Consider the following 20,121-nt stretch of genomic DNA (forward strand, 5'->3'; position numbering starts at 1 on the left):
TTACCAAGAACTCAGAAAAGCAGTAATGCAGTATTCCTGCAGTGATGTTTCCCAGCAAATCAATTTTCCTGTGCTAATCTCTACCCCTCTCTCCAAATGCTAGACACAAAGTAAAAGAGAGCAGAGGCCCTGACACAAAGAACTTGCAATCTCACGTCCAAACAATAGAGAGAGCTCATTTGTCTTCCTAGAGGGAAATAAATAAATGAATAAAGGCCCCAGAGACCAAATGTGTATTCTGCTGATAGTCCACACTGGCAAGGCAGGGTACAACCCTTGCACACATTTCCCCAATGCAAAATGAGCTACCTGGTGTAACTGGAGCTCTAAGAAGAGTGCCTGCTAAAACAGCTCTGCTGGCCAGGGATTTCACCTCCTCACAACCCTGACTGACAGGTGTCTGGAGCAAAGACCAGCCAGGAAAGAGCATCTTACTGGGATTAAGTGTGCATACCACAGCCATTAAGGAGTCAGCTGTTGCACTGACTTCGAGGGGCAGAGGAGGGGCGGTCTGTCTGCAGTTGGTTCTCCCAAACCTTCCCTGGTCAGGTGCAAAAGGGAGAGGCAAGAGGAGATTACTGCTGAGGAGCTGGCCAAAAACCAATTCTGAAGAGTTAATTAAAAGGAGAGGGAGATCACGAGGCAAACAGGCAGGGCGAGGAAAGAGGGTGAGCAAAGGCAGAACCACAAGTGAGGAAGAAGCAATTTGCAGGGGGAGCAGAAAACAGAGTTGACAGGCACAAGGAAAAGGAGGTGACCCAAAGCATAGGTGGGGCCCAGCCAGGAGAGCCCTGAAGGCAAGGAAAAGGTGTCATCAGAGGCAAGCAATGGGTACAGAAGTCCACGGGAAGCCTGCTGAGCAGCGTTGAGGGAGGGTGCAAACGTGCACATAACTGAAAAAGAGGTGCCAAAGGTGCAGGAAGGTTTCAGCGGAGCTGATGCTGGCAGGGAGGGCAGATTCTGCAACTCTCCCTTAGAATACAGGAGGGGAAGAAGGGACGGATGCTAGGGGACTTGTGAGCAAAGCAGGGTGTCGGGGCAACCCAGGCACGCAAGCACAGGGATGGTGGGGCATCCCCCAGCACTGACCTTGCCATGTAGCCCAAGACGTGGGCCCGGATGACTATAGCTGCTTTCCTCAACTCCTCTTCCCGATCCTTCTCCAGCTTCTGCTCAAGAGCTTCCTTCAGGAAAACCTGACGCCACGGGGAGGAGTTTCAGTAAACACAAAGAGAGGAAAGAAGTCAGTCCCCGGGAGAGCCGGGCGGTTTCATCCCCGGGAGAGCGGCGCGGAGAGCGCTCGGAGGCCGGGCTGCCGCCCCCGCGCTGCCCGCGGCGCCCTCACGCCGAGTGCCGGGAAAACTTGTGCGGCGGCGGGAGCCAAACTCCGGGCCCAACCCCCGCCGCCCTCACTCTGTGGTCAAGACTTAAAAGAGAGAGGGAGGGAGCAGAGGAAGGAGGGAAAGAGGAGGGAGGAGGAGAGCCCAAGTTTGCGCCTGTGATTAACTCTTTCCCAGCTGACGGCTTTCCCGGCACAATCCGGTACCTCCCTGCAGCAGGCACTGGGACCTACTTGGCCGATTAAATATTTTGCGAAGAAACTCCTCCGCGTTTCAAGGAAAGGGAGGAACTTTTAGATTTCTAGACTCCAGGAAGCAACCTTAACACGAATCTTAATGGAAGGCAGGCAGAAAGCCAAAAGCCCGGTCGGGACACAGAGCTGCGTGTACTCTGAGCCCACCGGTGCTGAAGCCCTCCGGAGACATCCAGAGACTCTGGGGTGAGATGCTTCTGTGCTGAACAGGTGCCAAAGGTGCGGGAAGTGGAGCATGCACTAGAGGCAACTGAGCTCTGACGATAGTATTAGTGGTTGCACGTCAGTGTCCAGTATTTTAATTCTCAAGCATCTTTCACTACCTGTATTTACAATCTGTGCTCGGTGCTAAACGCTTGTGAAGAATGCAGGTGCTGTGTTAAAAGAACTGAGATACAAGCAAAATAAGGCCGTGTTTACAGGAATTGTGTTGACATATCTAAGCAATGCTAAATAAGCTGGCTTGCATTAGGTTAAGCACAGGATTCAGCACAAATTCTTGAAATAAATGTACTGCATTTTGAGATGGACTGCAGCCTGCATGGAGCTCCACGGCGCTGTGGGTACACTGCTAGCAGTACCCAGACTAGAATAAGCTGGTAGGGTATGTCCATACAAGCTGCAGTCACAGCAGCAAGTGCCATATGGCCGTGCTCGTGTGACCTGCTGCCTGGCATTGGATAAATCCCTGCCAGTGCCAGCAGCAGAACGGGCTATGCTAGGGAAGTGCAGCCCCACTTGTTAAAGCACTGTCATGTACACAGCATGTGAACTGATATTCATCAATATGCAGAACTACAAACCACATTAACCAGTAGAAACTCCTTAAAAGTGTCCTAGATCCATGTGGTTGTGCTGAGAGGCCAGAGATTTGAACAGCCATTTAGTCTAGTGATCTGCACAAACTCCCCTCTTTTCCACTCATCTGCCCTTTATGTCTCTGTATACCTTCCATCACTGCTTTCAGCCTCATCCCTTAAGGCTCTTCCTTCCCTCTGCAATGACCATTGTGAACTGACACCTCTCCCTGAATTAGTACCTATAGCCAGTGGCTTTCCTGCACTTGCATTTCTCCTGGGGAGCAGTTTCCATTAAGAAATGAGCTGTTTTGTAATGACTAAGTAACCATGGGTAGCCTGAAAAAGAAGCTTCATTATCAAGGTACTGCCAACCATGAAGCTGGCATCCTTCCCTGCAAGTTGTACATCCACTCCCTCTGTCAACTCAACAATCTTTTAAAGATTTCTTTGAGGCAGGGATTGCTCTTTCCATAACATTCCAGAACCAAGCAGCAGTCACCCATTTCAAGAATGCAACCAGCAAAACACTGTCTCGGTCCATTATCTTCATCAAATTGCAAAAATACTCAGGCCATCACTATTTCCCTAGCAAGCAGTCTTTGCTGAGCCAGGCCAGTTAAGGGGGGGAGGGGGAAAACTTCAGGGCATGCACAGTTCCATGAGACCCAACCCTAATCCTATAGGATTATAGAATCTATATATGCTTGAGTGAGGGGTTAATCTCAAAAAACCATAACAATATCTAGTTATAAACTGCTGGCATTTTGAAGGCTTGGAGGTTTTTTAAGATTCCACTAGATGACAAGGAAGAATAACATGCATTTCAAGTCCAGAAGTATTTTTGATGCCTTGTGGAAATAAACTGGAAAGTGGCTGTTTCTTTGTCATTATTCATAGTAGTTTTCTGAAAACATGAGATTGTTTTTACCCAAGGAAAGAGCAATTGAACAAAACATACAAGGTTACATCTATCATGTTCTGCTCACACTAGACACTGGCCAGGCTTTAAAGCACAGTGCATCACCACAGTGTTCCCCACACAACCTCAAAGCCTGCATGCACCATCGGTGTGACAGTGAACATATTAAGGTTTCACAGAGATCAGCAGACACAAATCCAACTGCTTGGGCACCAATGTGTAAATAAAGGGGATCATATGATTCTTGGGGACAACACAGGGAAAGCAGGAAGTGGGTCACTGTGACCTGGATGCCAAACAGTGTACAGCAACCTCCTCCTTCAAACAGGCAAACCAGCAGGTTGAAATGTGGAAATTAATGCTTTCAAATAGGAAAGGTTACTGTAGGAAATCTGTGTTCTGGGTATGGGCAAGTATGGCAGAAGGCCCAGGTGCCCTGAAGAAAGGGTCATGGAAGCTGCTGCTCCCTCCCAGCACATCCCCAGTGAAGGCAAAGGCACCTTAGCACAATCTCTTTCATCATCACACTGCTTGTCTGCATCCAAGCCCTCAACTCTGCCATACCACCAGATAAAACCTGCATTGCATACATTAATACCTCTTATAAACATTAATTTGACAATTGCCAGCACAGCAGCTGCTCTGTTCTTAATGAAAAATACAAAGATCATCCTGCCCTTCCTCCTCCGTTTCCTTTCCCAAGCTTCACAATCCCCTGCACTAATTCACAGAGTCTTTTCCTTCCTCCTTCAAACAATTGCTAGGGATATAATTATCCTTCCATTCATTTTGCAGGAAGTATTCCCCCTTCTATAAGCCTTGCTCTTCCCCAACCCCTTATACTTCTTCCTAGGTTATATCCCCATGGCCTTGTCACACCTCTTTCAGTAGCTACTCCTGACTAAGCCAAGATTAGTTCTGGGAATACCAACCTGAGTACTGCACCCAGAGCAGCAACAGTGGCAGTAAGGCCATACAGGGGACTTCCCTTTCAGGACAATGACCTATGCTCTGTTCCCCTCGGCTGGTAGCTTCACTTCACCTTTACCTGAAAGACTCCGGAAAAATTAAGGGTCTTTTCTTCATCAACCCAGGTATTCCCGGCCTATGTTCCCTAGCACCAGCTGAAACATGAATGCAGACAAAGCAGTCTGTAATGCAAGGCACAACAGCAGGGAAGGTAGTACCAGGAAGCACCACTGCTCTGCAAGGCCTCACCTTGGCACCTGCTTTCCTAGGGACAGGCTTTCTGGAGGCACTGTCACAAAGCTGAGTTGCAAAGTGGTCTCCAAGGGACGGAAAGAATGCCAAGTAACTCATCTGAAGAATGAAATGGCAGGGTAATACACCTTGGAATGAAAGCACCTTGGAGCAGCCCGGGGCTGGCCAGCCATTCAGCATGGCAGCAAGTGTGGAACATGCCAGAACAGCCTTGGACTGATACATTCTTTCAATAAATAGAACTGCTCCCCTTTTACCAGGACACACATCTCTAATACAAACCGTGCCCAACAGAAACATCTTCTTCTACAACCGAAGAAGATGGCTCAATTGCTTCCCAGCTCCAGTGAATTTTCCTTCTCAGGCATAAAGAATACAAAACTGCCTATCTTAACAGTTTCTTTCCTTCCACAGTACTCAGAATGACAGCAACCAGTGCCCAAGCAGAAAGATTGCAGTTTACTAACATGCCACATACAGCTATTCAGTCAAGTTTTAGTTTACAGACACAGTCATTAAAAAATAATTACATTAGAGTAGATCCAGAGTTTTGACAAAACACAAGCACATTTTCTCTGCCACAATTACCGCCCATATTATTTTTTTTTCTGAATAATTTGTGCAGGTCAAGGAATGAGTGAGAACAAACAGATGGACTCAGTCCTTCATGATGCACAATGGGGCTGAAGAGAAAAGGGACCTATAGCTCCCAGGGGCTCAAAGCAGCCTGGATTTCCTGCTTGTTGTTAGTTTACTGTAGGCTCTGGACTCCAGCTATATAGCTTATAACCTTTTGTGCTCTAAAAGGTGAGTACTTGCATGTGAGTTTGGTCCTCCATCCTGCTGCCCTTGCTGTAGCACAGCAATCTTCAACCTTTTGTCATGCTAGGAAGAAAGTTCAAACTCTATGTTTACCAGCTCTAAACACCATTTTCTAAAGTTTTCCAGACAGCTCTGCAACACACATGCTCTCCACATAGGCTTTTCACACTAAAATGCTGGGAGACTGGCAGTCACTCCAGCAATGTGGATTATCCAGGGACAGGAATGACCAAAATGGTTCCTGGTTTGCTGGCACCAGTGAGGAGATGCCAGATTCTAAAATCAAAGATGGGGAACACTTTAATCACAGAGCAGAAGTACAGTTAAGTGATAAAATGTTCTTTCTGGAACATCAGTGGAGGCATGGGAAAAAAAAACCAAACAACCAAACTCCAGATTAATGCACATCCTTCCCACAGCAATGGCCAGTGGTTTTCTTGATTGTCACATAGAGCTCATAGCCCAGATTACCAAGTGGACTACCATCAGCCCTCTATGAAGAGGAGAGAGAGATCTTGCTTTAATAAATATTATAGTCTATCTGTTCATTGAGAAATAATTGCTCCAAGCAACAAATGTCATTATCTGATGTCCTGGACAAATTAATTGTGCATGTTCACTAGAATCACTTCTGGTTTCATTGTGGCACTGGAAATATTCTGAAGTACTTTTCTGAAGGCTTAAGGGCAAAAAAATGCAAGAAGTTGCTTTGAAGTACTGCCATCTGCTTTAGATATGGACTGCATACCCACTATTGAGAAATGCTGTCTGCATTGGACACCACCCATCTTGGAATATTCTTTGATGAATTTACTGGAGTATGTGGAAAGTTGTGATAGAGACAGCTTCACACTCCCAGATTTCTATAGCAATATACCTCAAAATGCTCACATCTATTTCTCCATGAAAATGCAGACTATTCCAGGCGAGAGAGAAGTGTTAAACATTCACCAAAACAGAAGCAAGATCTGAATTACGCAAGTGGGCAGAAGCATTTGGATACCTCTGCATAGAAGATGTATGCTAGCATCTGGGCTAGCTGCAAAAGCATCATCTGAGCTTCCCCAACAGAAAGCTGTCATACATCTGGTGATGCAGCTATTCACAGCTTAGATATATACCAAGATTCAGCTCACTGCCTCAGGCAAGAGTTTCAGTTAGTCAAGCAGAGTGAAATATCTGGCACAGGACGCAAGAGTTAATGGCACACATTACAATTACATAAAATGAGACCCATGCTTATTCCCCTTGAATCTTTAAATTGGATCAGACACAACAAAATCAATCCAGCTTGGTCAATTAGGAGTTTAGATAAAGTAAAAAAAAACCTGCTATGTCACTAGGTACGTAATATGGGAAATATTTGAGATGCTGCAGGTCAGTAGCAGAGGCCAGTGTATTGAAAGGATCATGACTGCAGCACCTTGCAATCTGACCAGATGCAATCACTCCCCCTTGCAGCTGGAGCGAAGCCATACCCTTCCCCACACTGATGAAGTACCTTGGTTTTACCCAGCTGCCACTCTTTCTTGCTGCTGTCATAGGTCTGAAGAAAACCTGCACATACAGCTTTGCTGTTGTCTGACAGGCCTGGCTCCTTCACAAGCATCTTGTACCTAAGAACAAAACAGAATCTCATCAGATTATGGATGACAGAGAGGGAGGGGATAACTGCCCCCTCCCTCTCTCTTCCCAATCTTTTAACTCTAATTATCCTTCTCCCATTAGTCCTTCTTCCACTGGGACCTTCTTTCTTCATGTTTGCCTTCCAATTTGGAAATTTCCATCCCCCAACCTTATCTGTTCCTACCACACTGGCAATTATTGTTGCAATCCCAGTAAAAGAATACAAACTCAACAGAATTTTTCAGTAAAGAACAACTGTCTTTTTGAAACATGTGCTTTCATCAGACACAAGTTATTTTGTTCTGTATAGGGGTGGCATTTAGTGCTCCAAGAGACAAAAGAAGCAATGTTCAGTGTCCCTTCTAGCCTTAAACTTCAAAAAATCCTTTTGATGTAGCTCATTAAAAGAAATAATCACTCCTTCCAATATTAATCATCAACTATACTGTCCATTAGAATTTTCTTCTGCTGCCTAAAGGTTTAAAGCATGGTATTTTCCTTTTACATATTATGACCAGCTGGGTTTCACAGCATCACACTAGCAAATCTGTGGCAAAGCTACCAAGAAAAAAAAAAGACAAAGAAAGAAAGACCAAAGACCATCTGGCTATTTTTCCATTATGACTTTTAGCCTTAGGGCAAGCCTCCAAAAGGCCCCCCACATCAGTTTATGATATGAGCATGAAGCCCATGGCTAGAAAAACATCTCACAGATGATCCATACCAGAAGCAGTTAAAGAGGGAACAGTCTTATAGAATTCTATACTTGGGGGCTGTTCCAGCATACAATAAAAGGACAGCAATTACCTGCTGAGAAAGTCCTGGAAAAGGCGCCGTACAGGGAAACCTGCTCTTCGAACTTTCACCGTCTCCAGCATCCCCGAGTACCGGAGCTGATTTAGCACCACAGCTGGATTAAACAGGTTCGGCGCCTAAATAATGATCCAGAATCAAAACCAAACAAGTGAGGCAGTCACAGGCTGTATATGTTTCACTGTAGAAAGCCAATCCTGCATATTTGGGCATGCCAGGTAAAAAGGGGGAAGTTTGGGTCAAAGGGAAAGCAACCTCACAACACTGCATGGTGAAGAATAAGGGACAAAAGGGAACTGGGCTGATTCTGGAAGGGAAAAAAAAGCAGTTTGCAGACTGTACTCACAGTCGGACTATGAAAGCAAAGATACAATGTCTTAACACATACAGAACCCTCACTCAGTTCTCTTTGCAGTCTCTCTTTTCAGTTAAACTGGAGACAAACTACAGAATTCTTTTCTGGCATAAATCCCCTAAGCAGCCTGTTCTCTGCCACATCATTCATGGTTTCAAAGCACACAAAGAAAAGGATCAGTTCAAAGCTCCCCACCCAATCTAGTTAGCAGCATCTCCTCTTGCCACAGCTCACAGTACAAGCAAGAGCCAGCCTGTCCCTAAGCACTGTGGCTTGCTCATGATGCATCCCCTCCACTGCCTCAGAGCCAGGGATCTGCAGGAGACGGTGCCTGCTGCACAAGCCTTTCATTCCAGAACAGATTTCTCTACAGGCACTATGAGCAGGAGGGACTGCTTCTTCTAACACAGCTCTGGACTCTGCACAAGCCTGAGGAGTCCTCCAGGTTTCACAAGCACTGAAAGAAATGGGAATGGCTATATAATCTCATATTCAGCATGCAGTCTTTCCATCTGATTACCAGGAGGAGGATGTGTTTTTTGTCAACTCTCAAATAACTAGAATGAGAAAGGGAAGGTGGGGAGAACTGTTCTTAGCCTCAGTTTAAGGCACCTGCTAGGCATTATGCAAGGGCATGCACATTCAGGCCTATGTCACATGCCCACTTATGGCTGGGACACAGACTTACCTTTTCTGTATTTGGTTTGATGCAGCGGATGAAAAATGGGTTGGAAGTACTAAGTGTGGCCATCAGGGAATGGAGAGAATCCTAAAGACCAGCAAGAGAGACCCAAAGGATCAGTCATGACAGAAGGGAAAGGAGCTACATTTGATACAGTAAGGTCTTCATGCAGTCCTCCTATTCCTAATGTCCTTTGCCTACCAAAATTTCAATAACCCACGAGATTCCTTCCTCTGCAAAACATACCCACACAGTTTGCTTTTCAGACTATTTATATGGCCATCCTTATTCTTGGAGCTGTATAGCTTTGTGAGTTAATTTTACAAGTCTCTCCAACTTTTAATACAGGAAGACAAAACAGTGAAATGAAGGTCTGCAGACAATCTGAGTGTGTGAGATTCATACTTGCAAGGTCCTCCTAATAAGCTTTTATTGGAATTATCACTATACCTTTAAAAATGTGGCCTAAAAGGACACATACACTTAGCTAAAACACCAAACCAATATGAAAGATCAAAGAACCTCAAGAACTTCATATCCTTAGCAAAGTACTCTTTTCCTCTGCCACCCTGCTTAGTCTTATCATCTCACATTTTATACCAGACAGAAATCCTTGGGGCAGTGGCACTGTCTTTTTTTAGCATTGCAACATTCCTGCACATTTTCAGTGCTGGACACAAAACAAGGATGAATGACTCCTCTTGGCTGCAGGCCTTGCTTTGCCCATCTGCTCCTCCCCAGAAGCCTGCTGCTCTCTTGGAAAACATCATACCCTGAACTGGGAACTGACAGTCGGTCTGCGCCTCTGGGTGCCCATCTTCAGTGTCTCTTCACTGCAACGACTGCAGACTTTTTCAAAAAGGTCATAGATGAAGTCCAGCCTAAGGGAGAGGAAAAAAATTACAGAAGATGCAAGACACCTACCACCTGTGAGAAGATGGTTTTTATTGTCAGATACTGCCCTGTCCCATTGTGAAACACCTCCTTTTTACACCTGCTGTGCCAGAGTGGCTGCAAGAAGCAGTTCAGCTGGGCACTTCCCCATGTGGCTGCCCAGATCCCATGGGCTGTCCTGTATGCCACACTCAGCTGCAAAGCCAGAAGCCCCATCTCACACTTTCAAGCAGGATAGTACACAAAGGAAAACGTCCATTCTGCACTGGCTAGGACACCTTCCTTGAGGAAGCAGGGAATGCTCAAGGCACACATCCCTTGAGCAAGCACATGCCCTCAGGTAAAATTACCCTGAAGGTATGCCAGGTGGACTGGTGCTGTCAATATCTCACAAACTAGCTCTCATGATTAGCCCCCATGCCATGATCACTAAATTGGAAGCCCAGCTCTTCTGCGGCCTGAGGAGTTCTAGACCTACCCTCCATGTAGGTCAGCTCTGGGGAATCTTCCACCATTTTGCCACTCTTGAGGCATTGGTGCTGATTCCTACAAAGTTCTTCAGAGCTGCTTGTGCCAGTTTATTGTTATGCCTGCTTCTGGCCCAGCTTCCCTTCTGGCATGCTGAAAAAGTCTGAGTCCTTCTATTATGCTGGACAATAACAACCACAATTCTGGCCTCAAGCCTCATGTAAAATGTTCCCCAGATGCCACTGTCCAAGTAAGACAACTATGAGAGCTCACAGTCTCAGCTCCCTCAGGTTGTTTCAAAGCTTCTCAGTGCACACTCTGCAGCAGCTTCAGAGAAGATGCAGTTCTGAAACAGGCTTATCAGGCTGGAGGCCAAAGGCAATACATGGACTGTGGTAAGAAGCACATGGTAGAGTTGCTGCTCAAGGACTTGTAGGATCCTCTATGTTATTAAATGCCTCCCTCCCACTAGGCCCCACTTATGTTTCCCAGATCTTGCTCAAGATCAAAATTAGCTCTTTTCTCTAAGGTCATGTTGCTCTGGGATATAACATCAGGGTCCATGGCCAGTCCCACAGCAACAGCTCGGTCTGGCTCAGGATAAGGACAGATGATTTCCACTAACAAGCAGGCTGGAAAACAAGCAGCCTCTGTACAAAGGCTGGCAACTGACAGCATGGCAAAGAGCATTGATTCATTCAGGGGAAACTTTGCCATTGTTGGTATAGGGAGGTAAGAGGAAGAAGGAAAGCGAGAAGGGAGAAGGAAAAAAACAAATTGCCTGGAGGGATGTCTGTCACGCTGTTAAAGCCCTTTTTAAAACTGGGACAACATGAGTCCTGATTAAATCTGTGCCTCGTCTGACTTCTCCAGCTCTCCCTTCTTCTATCAGGACACTTCAGCACAAAGAGAATAATGATTAAGAATAATGCCTCATGCTCTGGTAAAAGCAACTGCTTTCCTTGATCTGGTTTATTACATGAACGTGGCTTAGTTCCACCCAACAGATGTGGCCTCCTGACAAGCATACCTGCTGTCTTTCAGCATGTTTAAAATGTCATCACGAAAGGTGTCTCTGTTCTTCTCCAGAAAGCCTCTCACATCATACAGCACCTGCAACACAGACAGCCACTAGAGCAGTACCCTACAAATCATTAAGTCCTTCCACATTTACATGTCAATGTACAAGGTCTCCAGCAGAGCTACACAGTAACACTGCAGGCATGTGCCAAGATCTGAATTTCTGGGGTCAAAGAGCTACAGACTTCTGCAGTTACTGGCAAGAAAGTGGCTTTTAGCCATCAATTAAAAAACAACCAAAAAAAACCCTCAAAAACAAGAGCCAAGTGAAACAGCTGCAAGATTTGCCTGGCAGGAGAGGGTCTGTGGGTGAATTCTCTACAAGGTGTGAGGTACTCCATTCACTTCAGGAGAGTGAAGAGAATGGCCAACCAGTGCCCCAACTTCCCAACCACAAGTGCTCAGCAGGTTATTCTGGGAGGAGGTCAGCCCTTCTTTAATGTGTGGGTGTCCTCCCTTGACACACCTTCATCTGCTTCATATCTCTTCACAACAAAGAGCAATATTTAACCTTGAAGGCTTGGGAACCTTTTCCTTTTTGCAACAGGTACTCAGCCTTTCCTCCTCCTCTGAAGTCAAATTTTTCTTGTGACTTTTCCTTTGAGTTTTGTTTGTAAACATCCAAGAAAAGACAACATGAATAACAGAAGTAAGGAGTTTATCCCCCAAACAAAAAGCTACCTGAGAAACTCAAACATCCAAGTTGGAGAATATAGTACTGAAGAGTGACATGCTATTTTAAGTCCATTACACTCCTTGTGCTCTGGTACAAGACATTAACTGTGTGGAAACACACAGCTCAGAGACATTCTTGCTTTTTGGAATCTAGAATTGAGGACCTCAAGTCCAGAACACACCAAGCGTCTCACAAACACATCATGAACACCTACCTCCCCTGCGTAATGTCTTATTCCAAACTGATGGTCTGTCACCCGAGGCTTCACATAGTAGGGGTTGCTCTGAAATGAAAGGAAAAGAAGCTGTCTCATAATGCTGGTATAAGAATAAATAGTCAGGAACTCTGCCATGACTATGACAAGGCTGGGATGGGCAAGGACCTTTGCTCTTGCAGAGCCCGACCACATCTGCTGCAGCTATCTGCAGCTACATTACAAACATGTTACTCAAATTTAAGATGGAAATATCCAGCCCTTCAAGGCATTTCTCATGTGAGCAAGGGCTTGCAGAATCAAGGCTGCGGATGCATGCCATGGATGAAATGTTAATTCTTGTGTGTCTGACACCTGAGGAGACTGAGCTCCACACAAACCATGTGGTGCAGGACACAGGATCAGGATGCAGGGAAGATGGCAGCTTTGCATAACACCTCCACACCTTTTCTTCATCAAAGGAAATAACATACCAATTTCCTGTCTTCCTCTAAATTTTATCTTTCCTTGTACCTCTCTTCCCTTACATCCAATATTCAGTTTTCCTTTCTCTTTTTCCCACTCATTTTCTCTCATTTTCCCACTCCTTTTTCTGTTCTGTGAAAACCATTTTAACTATTTAAGAGTAGCCATGCTACTCTAGACCAATGATCTGTCCAGCTAAGTATTCTGCCTCTAGCACTGGCTATGTAGGGTAGAGTACAAATAAAACTAGTAAATCATACTTTCATCCTAATATTCCCTCAAACTCTTAATTATTTCTATGAGGCTTGCCTAACTAGGAACCCCAAATGGATTTCTCTTTGAAATATTTGCTCATTCCACAAGTGAACCCATGCAGACTTCTTGCACCTGGAGTCTTTTTTCACAGGGAGCTTTCAACCAACTACACAGGGAACTAGAGCTGCTTGGATTTAAGCCTGGCTTCCATTATTGCCATTAATCTTCTACAGGCCATGTGAAACTTTTAAACCCATCACACCCACCCCAGTCATCTTGTCTCCACACTGCAGGTCCCTTCAGCAGTTTTCTGTAGCACTGAAGCTGTTCCAGACCTGCTGTTCACCAGTTCTGACAGAAGCCCTCCTTGACTGGAGGGGCCCTGGGGGTGTAGTTCAAAGTCAAGGTGATCTACAGACCATACAGTGCCATAACTATGTTTTCTACTTTCACTGCTAGTTTCCTGGAAGCTTTTACTACTTCTTTGGGGGATTTTTAAATTTTTTATTACTGCTGAGCCCTGTGCTGGTATTTTCATGGAACTCTACCACAGCCTCTGTCTGGGTGTCACTCCTGAAGAGCAGCAGTCAGTTCAGGGGCCATCATTTCAAAGGTGAAATTGGAACTCTTTTCCTTCAGGCACAGCATTTTACATTTATCTACACTGCTTTTCATTTTCATTTTCACTTTAGAAAACACTCAGTCCCGTGAGGCCCCTCTCAGATTAGCCTTGCCCTGTGAGTCAGCAGAAAACCTCAGTGTTTTTAGGAGACAGTGTCTTACAGGCCTCGTGTCACTGAGGTAACTGACCATTTATATTCTGTGAATTTACACAATTGTGAAATCAGAACTATAGGCCTATAGTTTCCTACAACACTTTCTAAAAATTAATACAATGCTCCACTTTCTCAGACAAAAGTACTAAGAGAATTTTAAGTAAAATGTTGCATGATGCTATTTGTAATTCAGCTCTTTCATCTCTTAAAGATCATCTTCTAAAAGAAGATCTTTTAGCTTCCTTAGAAGCAGGCGGACAGCTTCTGATGCTGATAATTTGTTAGTGCTACTGACAATTTTTTCATGTTTTTTTCTTTTCACACTGATCCCATTTCATTGCTCTTCACTTCCCTCCGATAGAGTCATCTTTTTCCAACCACAAACTTCCCTGTCTTCCACTCCAAACATGACTGCTACTGGATCTCTCATGTGGATTGGCATCCTGTTCTCTCCCTCTCTGTTCTTATATTTCACCCATGCTTACAACACTTTTGGTTCCTTCTTCTATCTTCCCTACTGCTCCTCTCTCCAGTTGTTTCAGAGGTTATATTCTCTTAAATCCCAGCCTTACACTTTTCCTCCTTAAGACTACAGCATTCCACAGAAAATACAGAGAAGAGGGCTTGTTCTCGTCAGGCTTCCCAGCAATGCTGGCTGGATGTCTTCCAATGCTCTTCCAGCCAGCACTAGAGACTTTAACTGGTATAAAAAATGCTTTTGCCTTCAGCAAATGCAAATCCTAGAGCACTCTCCACTGTTCCTCCCTGTACTTATAACTCAGCCTCTTCCAAGCCTCTTCATTTCTTGCAAGCTTCCTAGAGTTCTTGTTAACTGCTATTGCCTCAAAGCAGACAGAGGTGACACTATGAACAGCTTAATGAAAAGGCTACTTAATGCACAGAAATCACCAAAAATAGCAACCAAAATGTAGTGGGGCATAAAGGAATGCAAAATAATACTGGCAGTCTCATGCTGCTGTACAATAAACCACAGGTACCTTCTTACCAAGGGAACTGCATTCTGGTCTGATTATTTATCTCAGAAAAGAATAGAGAAAAAAAATATGTAGACAAATTCAGAAATGAACAGCAGAAAGAAAGAGGAGCTTTGAAACGTCTCCATTTGGAGACAAACTGAAGAGTTTGGGACAGTTGAGGAAGAAAATTCATAGCAAGTAATACATTAAAAATATTCATTAGTTCTATATTAATACCAACAACAATTTAGAAAAAAGAAGGTAAATCAGGCATTCTCACATTTCTTGACCTATAAGGCAAAGCCACAGAGGACTAAATTGAAGGCCTTGATTTAAGCCAAAAGAAAGTAAACATCTGCTCAAAGCTGTAAGTAGCCAATCAAGAGTCATTGCTATTGCTTCTAATTTGAAGTCATTAGTATTACTAGCAGAATTACAATGCAAATATGAAAAATGAGAATATCTGCATCTATGCCAATTAAAAAAAATCAGATAAAGGATACAGATTTGTATGTTTTCAGGCTTAGATAAAGCCTGAATTAGCAGACTAGAAAACATATTTGCTGACAATGGTCTTACTAAAGTAGTCAATTATTCCATAAGTCCATGCTACAGGCTTTAATTTGCTTTGTTTTCAGTCTATTTACTATTTAGAACAAAGTGTTGGCTGTACCAGAGACATGGTAAGGGATTGCTACAGTGATCTCAGTGGGGTTTCTGTGTCCCCAGGATAGCTTTCTGACCTGCATGAAAAAGCTGTTCCACTACTGTGTCCAGAACACAAGAAAGACGATGAAAGAATTTAATTAATTAGGAACAATAAGAGAGCTTTCATTAAAAGTCATGAGGCAAAAGCCGTCCCCAGCCCCAGGAGACAGATTTGACATGCTCTGGAGCAGACTGCTGTGAGTCAGCTGGCAGGAGAAACCCACACACTGTGCAGCCACATCCTGTGCCTGGGGTGCTGCCTCGTGTCCCATCGCAGACCAGCAGAACCTGACTCCATCCCATGCTGCAAATTTAAACCTCCTCTGCCCACAGCCTGTGGAATGCACACTCCCTCTTCTCTATGTGCACAGGAGACCATTCTCAGGTTGCTTTACATATTACTGTTGTTCAGTGCAGCCTTATTAAACACTCGCAGGTTCGGGCCTAAGGCATTTTAAATTTCCTGCACAAAGCACATATTTTACATCAACAAAACCTTCACTTTAGGTTTTGAAGTGCTGATGGGGCTAACATACTGATCATTTGCCTGCCAGGTTATTTTCTTACTTACCATATGCTGGCTGTGAAGTTTTTCCAGAAGGGTGTTGTCTGTGCCTTTGGGGAATCGACTCTCTTCATTCACCAAAGCCAGTAGACCTAGTTTCTACAGCCAAACAAGAGACAGGCTTTTACAGTCAGCAAAAGCTTTAACTACACAGCACCAAGCCAAGAAGTGGAGATCTGAACAGACCATTGAGCAATAACCCTTGAGTTATACCCAGCAAAACTCAAACTGAAAGCAAAATTCTGGACAGTTATTGCATTCAGCAAGCAGAACATAAGTGGAGATTATTTATAAAAAAATCACATTAAGGTTTTACTTGAATGCTAATCCCTGTCTAAAACAATGACACCTTTCCTAAGCTTACTGTCAACAATAAGGCAAGATCTGCTTTCTTGAGCTAGGACAATTGATAGAATAGCTCCTACTTTTGCCAGGTCATTATGGGAAGAGGATCTAAGCAACAATCTGTTTTTAAAACCAGGAAATGCCAGGGAAGATCTCAAGACAATCAGCAGCCCCCATTGATCCCTAGGAACTGTCGCTGCTTACCTTCTCAATAAGGTCCAGGCACTCTGCATTATCCATCCAGTCAATGGCTTCCCAGTTTATCCCTTCCCTACCAGTCAAGAACAAAGAGAACAAAGTTGTGAAATGCAAGATCTTGTGTCCTGGGGTGTAGGAGAGCAGAAGTAACTGAGCCTGGCAGCTGTCCCAGGACTCAAGGTGATTTGCAGGAATTAGGCTTTGCCATGGCTGAGGAAAAGGAATAGGGGACACAATGCACTGTTAACACAAGGAGATGGAATTAAGAGACAGCCTTTCTTATCCATACTGGTGACTGGTGACTCAGGCTGATGCTTTTCTTATAGTCATTGAGCAAATTTCACATGAATTTTAAGACTGTGCTCTTTCTGGAGTGATGAGCATCTGTCCACACAGTGTCCACATGATAGACAGCTTGCTACCTAGCTTCAAGAGTCAGCTGCTGACCCACCAATCTGGAAAGCAGGCCTGAAACACATCTGCCAGGAGACTGAATCACAGCTCACAGGTCCACCAGGAGAAGAGACTGGAAAGAGTTTTCAAGGAGAGTTTTGAAGAGGATGACACAGATAAGCTTTGGCCTGACATGCAGGGAGCCTACAGGGTGTCCCTGCATCTTTCAAAACAGGAGCTGATGTAAGCAGTAATGTGCTTTGAAAATCACCCATGACATTCTGTAAATCTGCTGAATGTGTTTTTCCCCCTTACCATCTTCTTATACTCCCATAATACAGGATATGTCTGTTTTCATAATTCAGAGAAGCCTAGAATAAGTCTTAAGAATACAAGGAAGACTAGAGGCTATGTGTGAAGCTACTTACTGACATTCTGACACAGACACCTTTCAGGTGGAGACTAGCATTTTGAAGATAGTGGAGTTATTGCCTCTGAATGCTTCAGCCCAGGCCTCATACTTTAAGGTTCAAAGCATCAAGCATCAAGATGAGATAAATGAATCTACTTACTAAGCCTGAGGAAGCAGAGTTTATATGCTGCAATATGAGCTTTGAGTACATTGCCTTAGAATAATTTGATATGTCATCAATAAAAAAATCCTCTCATTACTTCCAAAGCTCAGCCACAGAACTTAAACTTCTATGCAACCACCAGGAAAGAATTATTTGTCATGATGGTATCATTTTTAATACAAGATTCCTGCAATGGTGGAACTGGCCTGAGAAGTGAGCACATAAATAGCATTGCAATTTTGTAATCTTTAGAATTTAATGAATTGCCTATTCAACTGTCTCCCTTTACAAGGCTGCTCTCATTTGCCCTCACTGACCCTATTCAATTCCTTCATTCACAAACATAAAGGCTTCTGTTTTAAAGCAACAACTGAAGTATTTGTGTATCAGCCTTCTCTAGAAGCAGAAATACTCTAGAACACCACAGGTACTTCACAAAATACAATCCAATATGAAGCCCACAGAAGAGGAAGAAGCTGTGCAGAAGGCCCCAAGCTCAGGAAACAGATGAAAATCTTGCTGAGTAAAAGAGTCCCTTTCACAGTATAGGAATCTCTAGGACAGAAAGACCTGTCTAATTGTCTATCTTTAGGGAATTTTCCTATTATATTCTATATCCTATAGAATATAGAATATTCCTATTTTTAGGAACTTTCTATTCAGCTATGAGACAGAAGGAAATCTGGAGTTTCTAAACACTATGGAGGATGCTTTTTCCTGTAGATAAAAGACAAGTGACTTATGCTGGCAAAGCACAAGGACAATGCTCAACAAGACACCCACGGTCAGGTTTGTACTAAGGCCCAGCTGTCTCTCCTCTTCAGTGGTAGGGACTGAGCAGCACAGGAGGAATGATGTCCTCCATCCTACTACCCATGAAGGCAGTGGGTCCCCACTTCCACTGTTACCTGTTGTACTCCAGCTGCTCCAAGGAGAAGATGTGTTTGTTGAAATATTCCTGGAGTTTCTCATTTGCATAGTTAATGTTAAACTGCTCAAAACGATTCACCTGCAGCAAGAAAAAAATGTAAAATTTTACATTCCTGTTCCTGAGCTCTAAAAGAATCTATACCAGCAACAGAGAAGGTGCCAGACTCGGAGTAAAGCCAGAGAACATAGTGGTGTCAGGTGGATATGAGGATGACAGTATGTAGAAGTCCACTAGGAGAACAGCTTTTGTTCCTCATGCGAGGTTAATTCGGTAAACCTAACTCAGAGTAAAGCATGCTAAAGACAATTATGTTTCTCTTCTTTGAAGAAAGAAATAAATTCCCAAACTGTTAAGTCACCAGGCTTTCTCTTCTGTGAAATATCTGAGTAGTCACTCTATGACTGTTGAACCTACATCCCACATCAGCTGTGGTTAGAAGCATTACATGCAGGATCCTCCACACAATGCAAAACAGATGTAAGCAAACAATGTACATGTAGGATTTAGATATTTGGTTCTCATACAAATCAACAATTCAGTATTATCACAGCAGATCTGCTTAGGGTCTGTATCACAAACCAGACCTTGAACACCAGCTTATATGAATGTGGCTGGCAGAAATAGGCACCTAAATGTATCTTTCTGCTTTCAGGGAAAAGTGGCAGAGTAGAGATTCCACAATGCCATATGCAATCCTTATCGGATGCAAACCCACCAAAGCTTCTTCCAGTATGCATCAACATCTCCAAAACCAACCCATCCCACAAAAAACAAAATCCTGACCTGAAAGTTCTCGAAGCCAAAGATATCCAGGATGCCCACAGACTTAAAGTTTTCCTTGCCTTTGATCTTTGTATTAATCTTGCTAATGAGCCATGAAAAACACTGGGAATAGAGTGCCATAGAGAGGGAGTCCCTGGAGTCAGCTGCCTGTAAATACAGAGAGGAAAAAATGAGTTGCAAAGAGAATAGAAAGCATAAGGGCCACACGAATCTCCATGGAACTGTAGGTTCCTCCACCCTTCTTCAGGTTTCTCAGCCTCTGTACTGGCTGTGTATAGTGCAGTATTTCTTTGTAAGAAGTTTTCAAGTAGCCAGCCACACACAGACAAGCCATAATCTTTGGGTAACTGCACTTTAGAGGGTGAAGGAAGTAACAAAATCAGTGACATCTTTTTGGAACAAGTGCTGTGACAGGGAAGGTGGCAAAATACCTCACAACTAAGCCCAGAGCAGTAATTTGTATCACCTGAGCCAACATTTGCAGTGACAGGCAAGGTATCTCAGTTCAGTACTCCTGGTAGAGCTGTCAAATGGGTGTCTGCTCAGTTTTCAAAAAACTGGTAGGGCAGGATTTAATAGAATATTCTGTCACCAAGTTACCTTCAAAAATCCCCTTTCCAAAACATTCCTGCAAACAGCATTATCCTACTAGAATCCAGTTAGGCTGGCCAACAGCCAGGACACATGCCCCAGAAGTTCATGAGTTGAAACTTTCTTGCAGTTGACCCAACATCTCATGCAGATATCATAACCAAGATATCATAGTATGTGGAAAAAATAACTTCAATTGCGATTAATAATAGGCAGTAGATAATTGGGTGTAGGTAAGCATGCAGATGAACATCCAAAATCAAACTTTTGCTATCTCAAGCAAAAGCCTGTTACCTGATGGTTGCACAAGGAATGGGCTGGTTGCATATTTTGATAACACTTGGACAAACAAAAGTGGCACACCTTAAATCCTCCAATTAATAAAGAGACATGAG

General features: G+C 43.9%; 1 protein-coding gene across 3 annotated transcripts in view; it reads right to left on the bottom strand.

Moving 5' to 3' along the window:
• LOC111932162 (unconventional myosin-X-like) overlaps positions 1-20,121 on the bottom strand; it is an 89,312-nt gene that overhangs the window by 32,702 nt on the left and 36,489 nt on the right. For all 3 annotated transcript variants that reach the window (XM_086898576.1, XM_086898577.1, XM_023931128.2), the window contains 11 exons: positions 19,136-19,282; positions 18,330-18,430; positions 16,460-16,526; positions 15,917-16,009; positions 12,165-12,233; positions 11,225-11,307; positions 9,605-9,713; positions 8,839-8,919; positions 7,790-7,914; positions 6,858-6,972; positions 1,090-1,196 (listed from right to left, as the gene is read on the bottom strand). In XM_086898576.1, the coding sequence (XP_086754702.1) occupies positions 1,090-1,196; positions 6,858-6,972; positions 7,790-7,914; positions 8,839-8,919; positions 9,605-9,713; positions 11,225-11,307; positions 12,165-12,233; positions 15,917-16,009; positions 16,460-16,526; positions 18,330-18,430; positions 19,136-19,282 (1,097 nt within the window). The remainder of the gene's footprint in view (positions 1-1,089; positions 1,197-6,857; positions 6,973-7,789; positions 7,915-8,838; positions 8,920-9,604; positions 9,714-11,224; positions 11,308-12,164; positions 12,234-15,916; positions 16,010-16,459; positions 16,527-18,329; positions 18,431-19,135; positions 19,283-20,121) is intronic.

Source organism: Cyanistes caeruleus, chromosome 7 (genome assembly GCF_971803275.1).
Source record: "Cyanistes caeruleus chromosome 7, bCyaCae1.hap1.1, whole genome shotgun sequence".
Lineage (NCBI taxonomy): Eukaryota > Metazoa > Chordata > Aves > Passeriformes > Paridae > Cyanistes > Cyanistes caeruleus.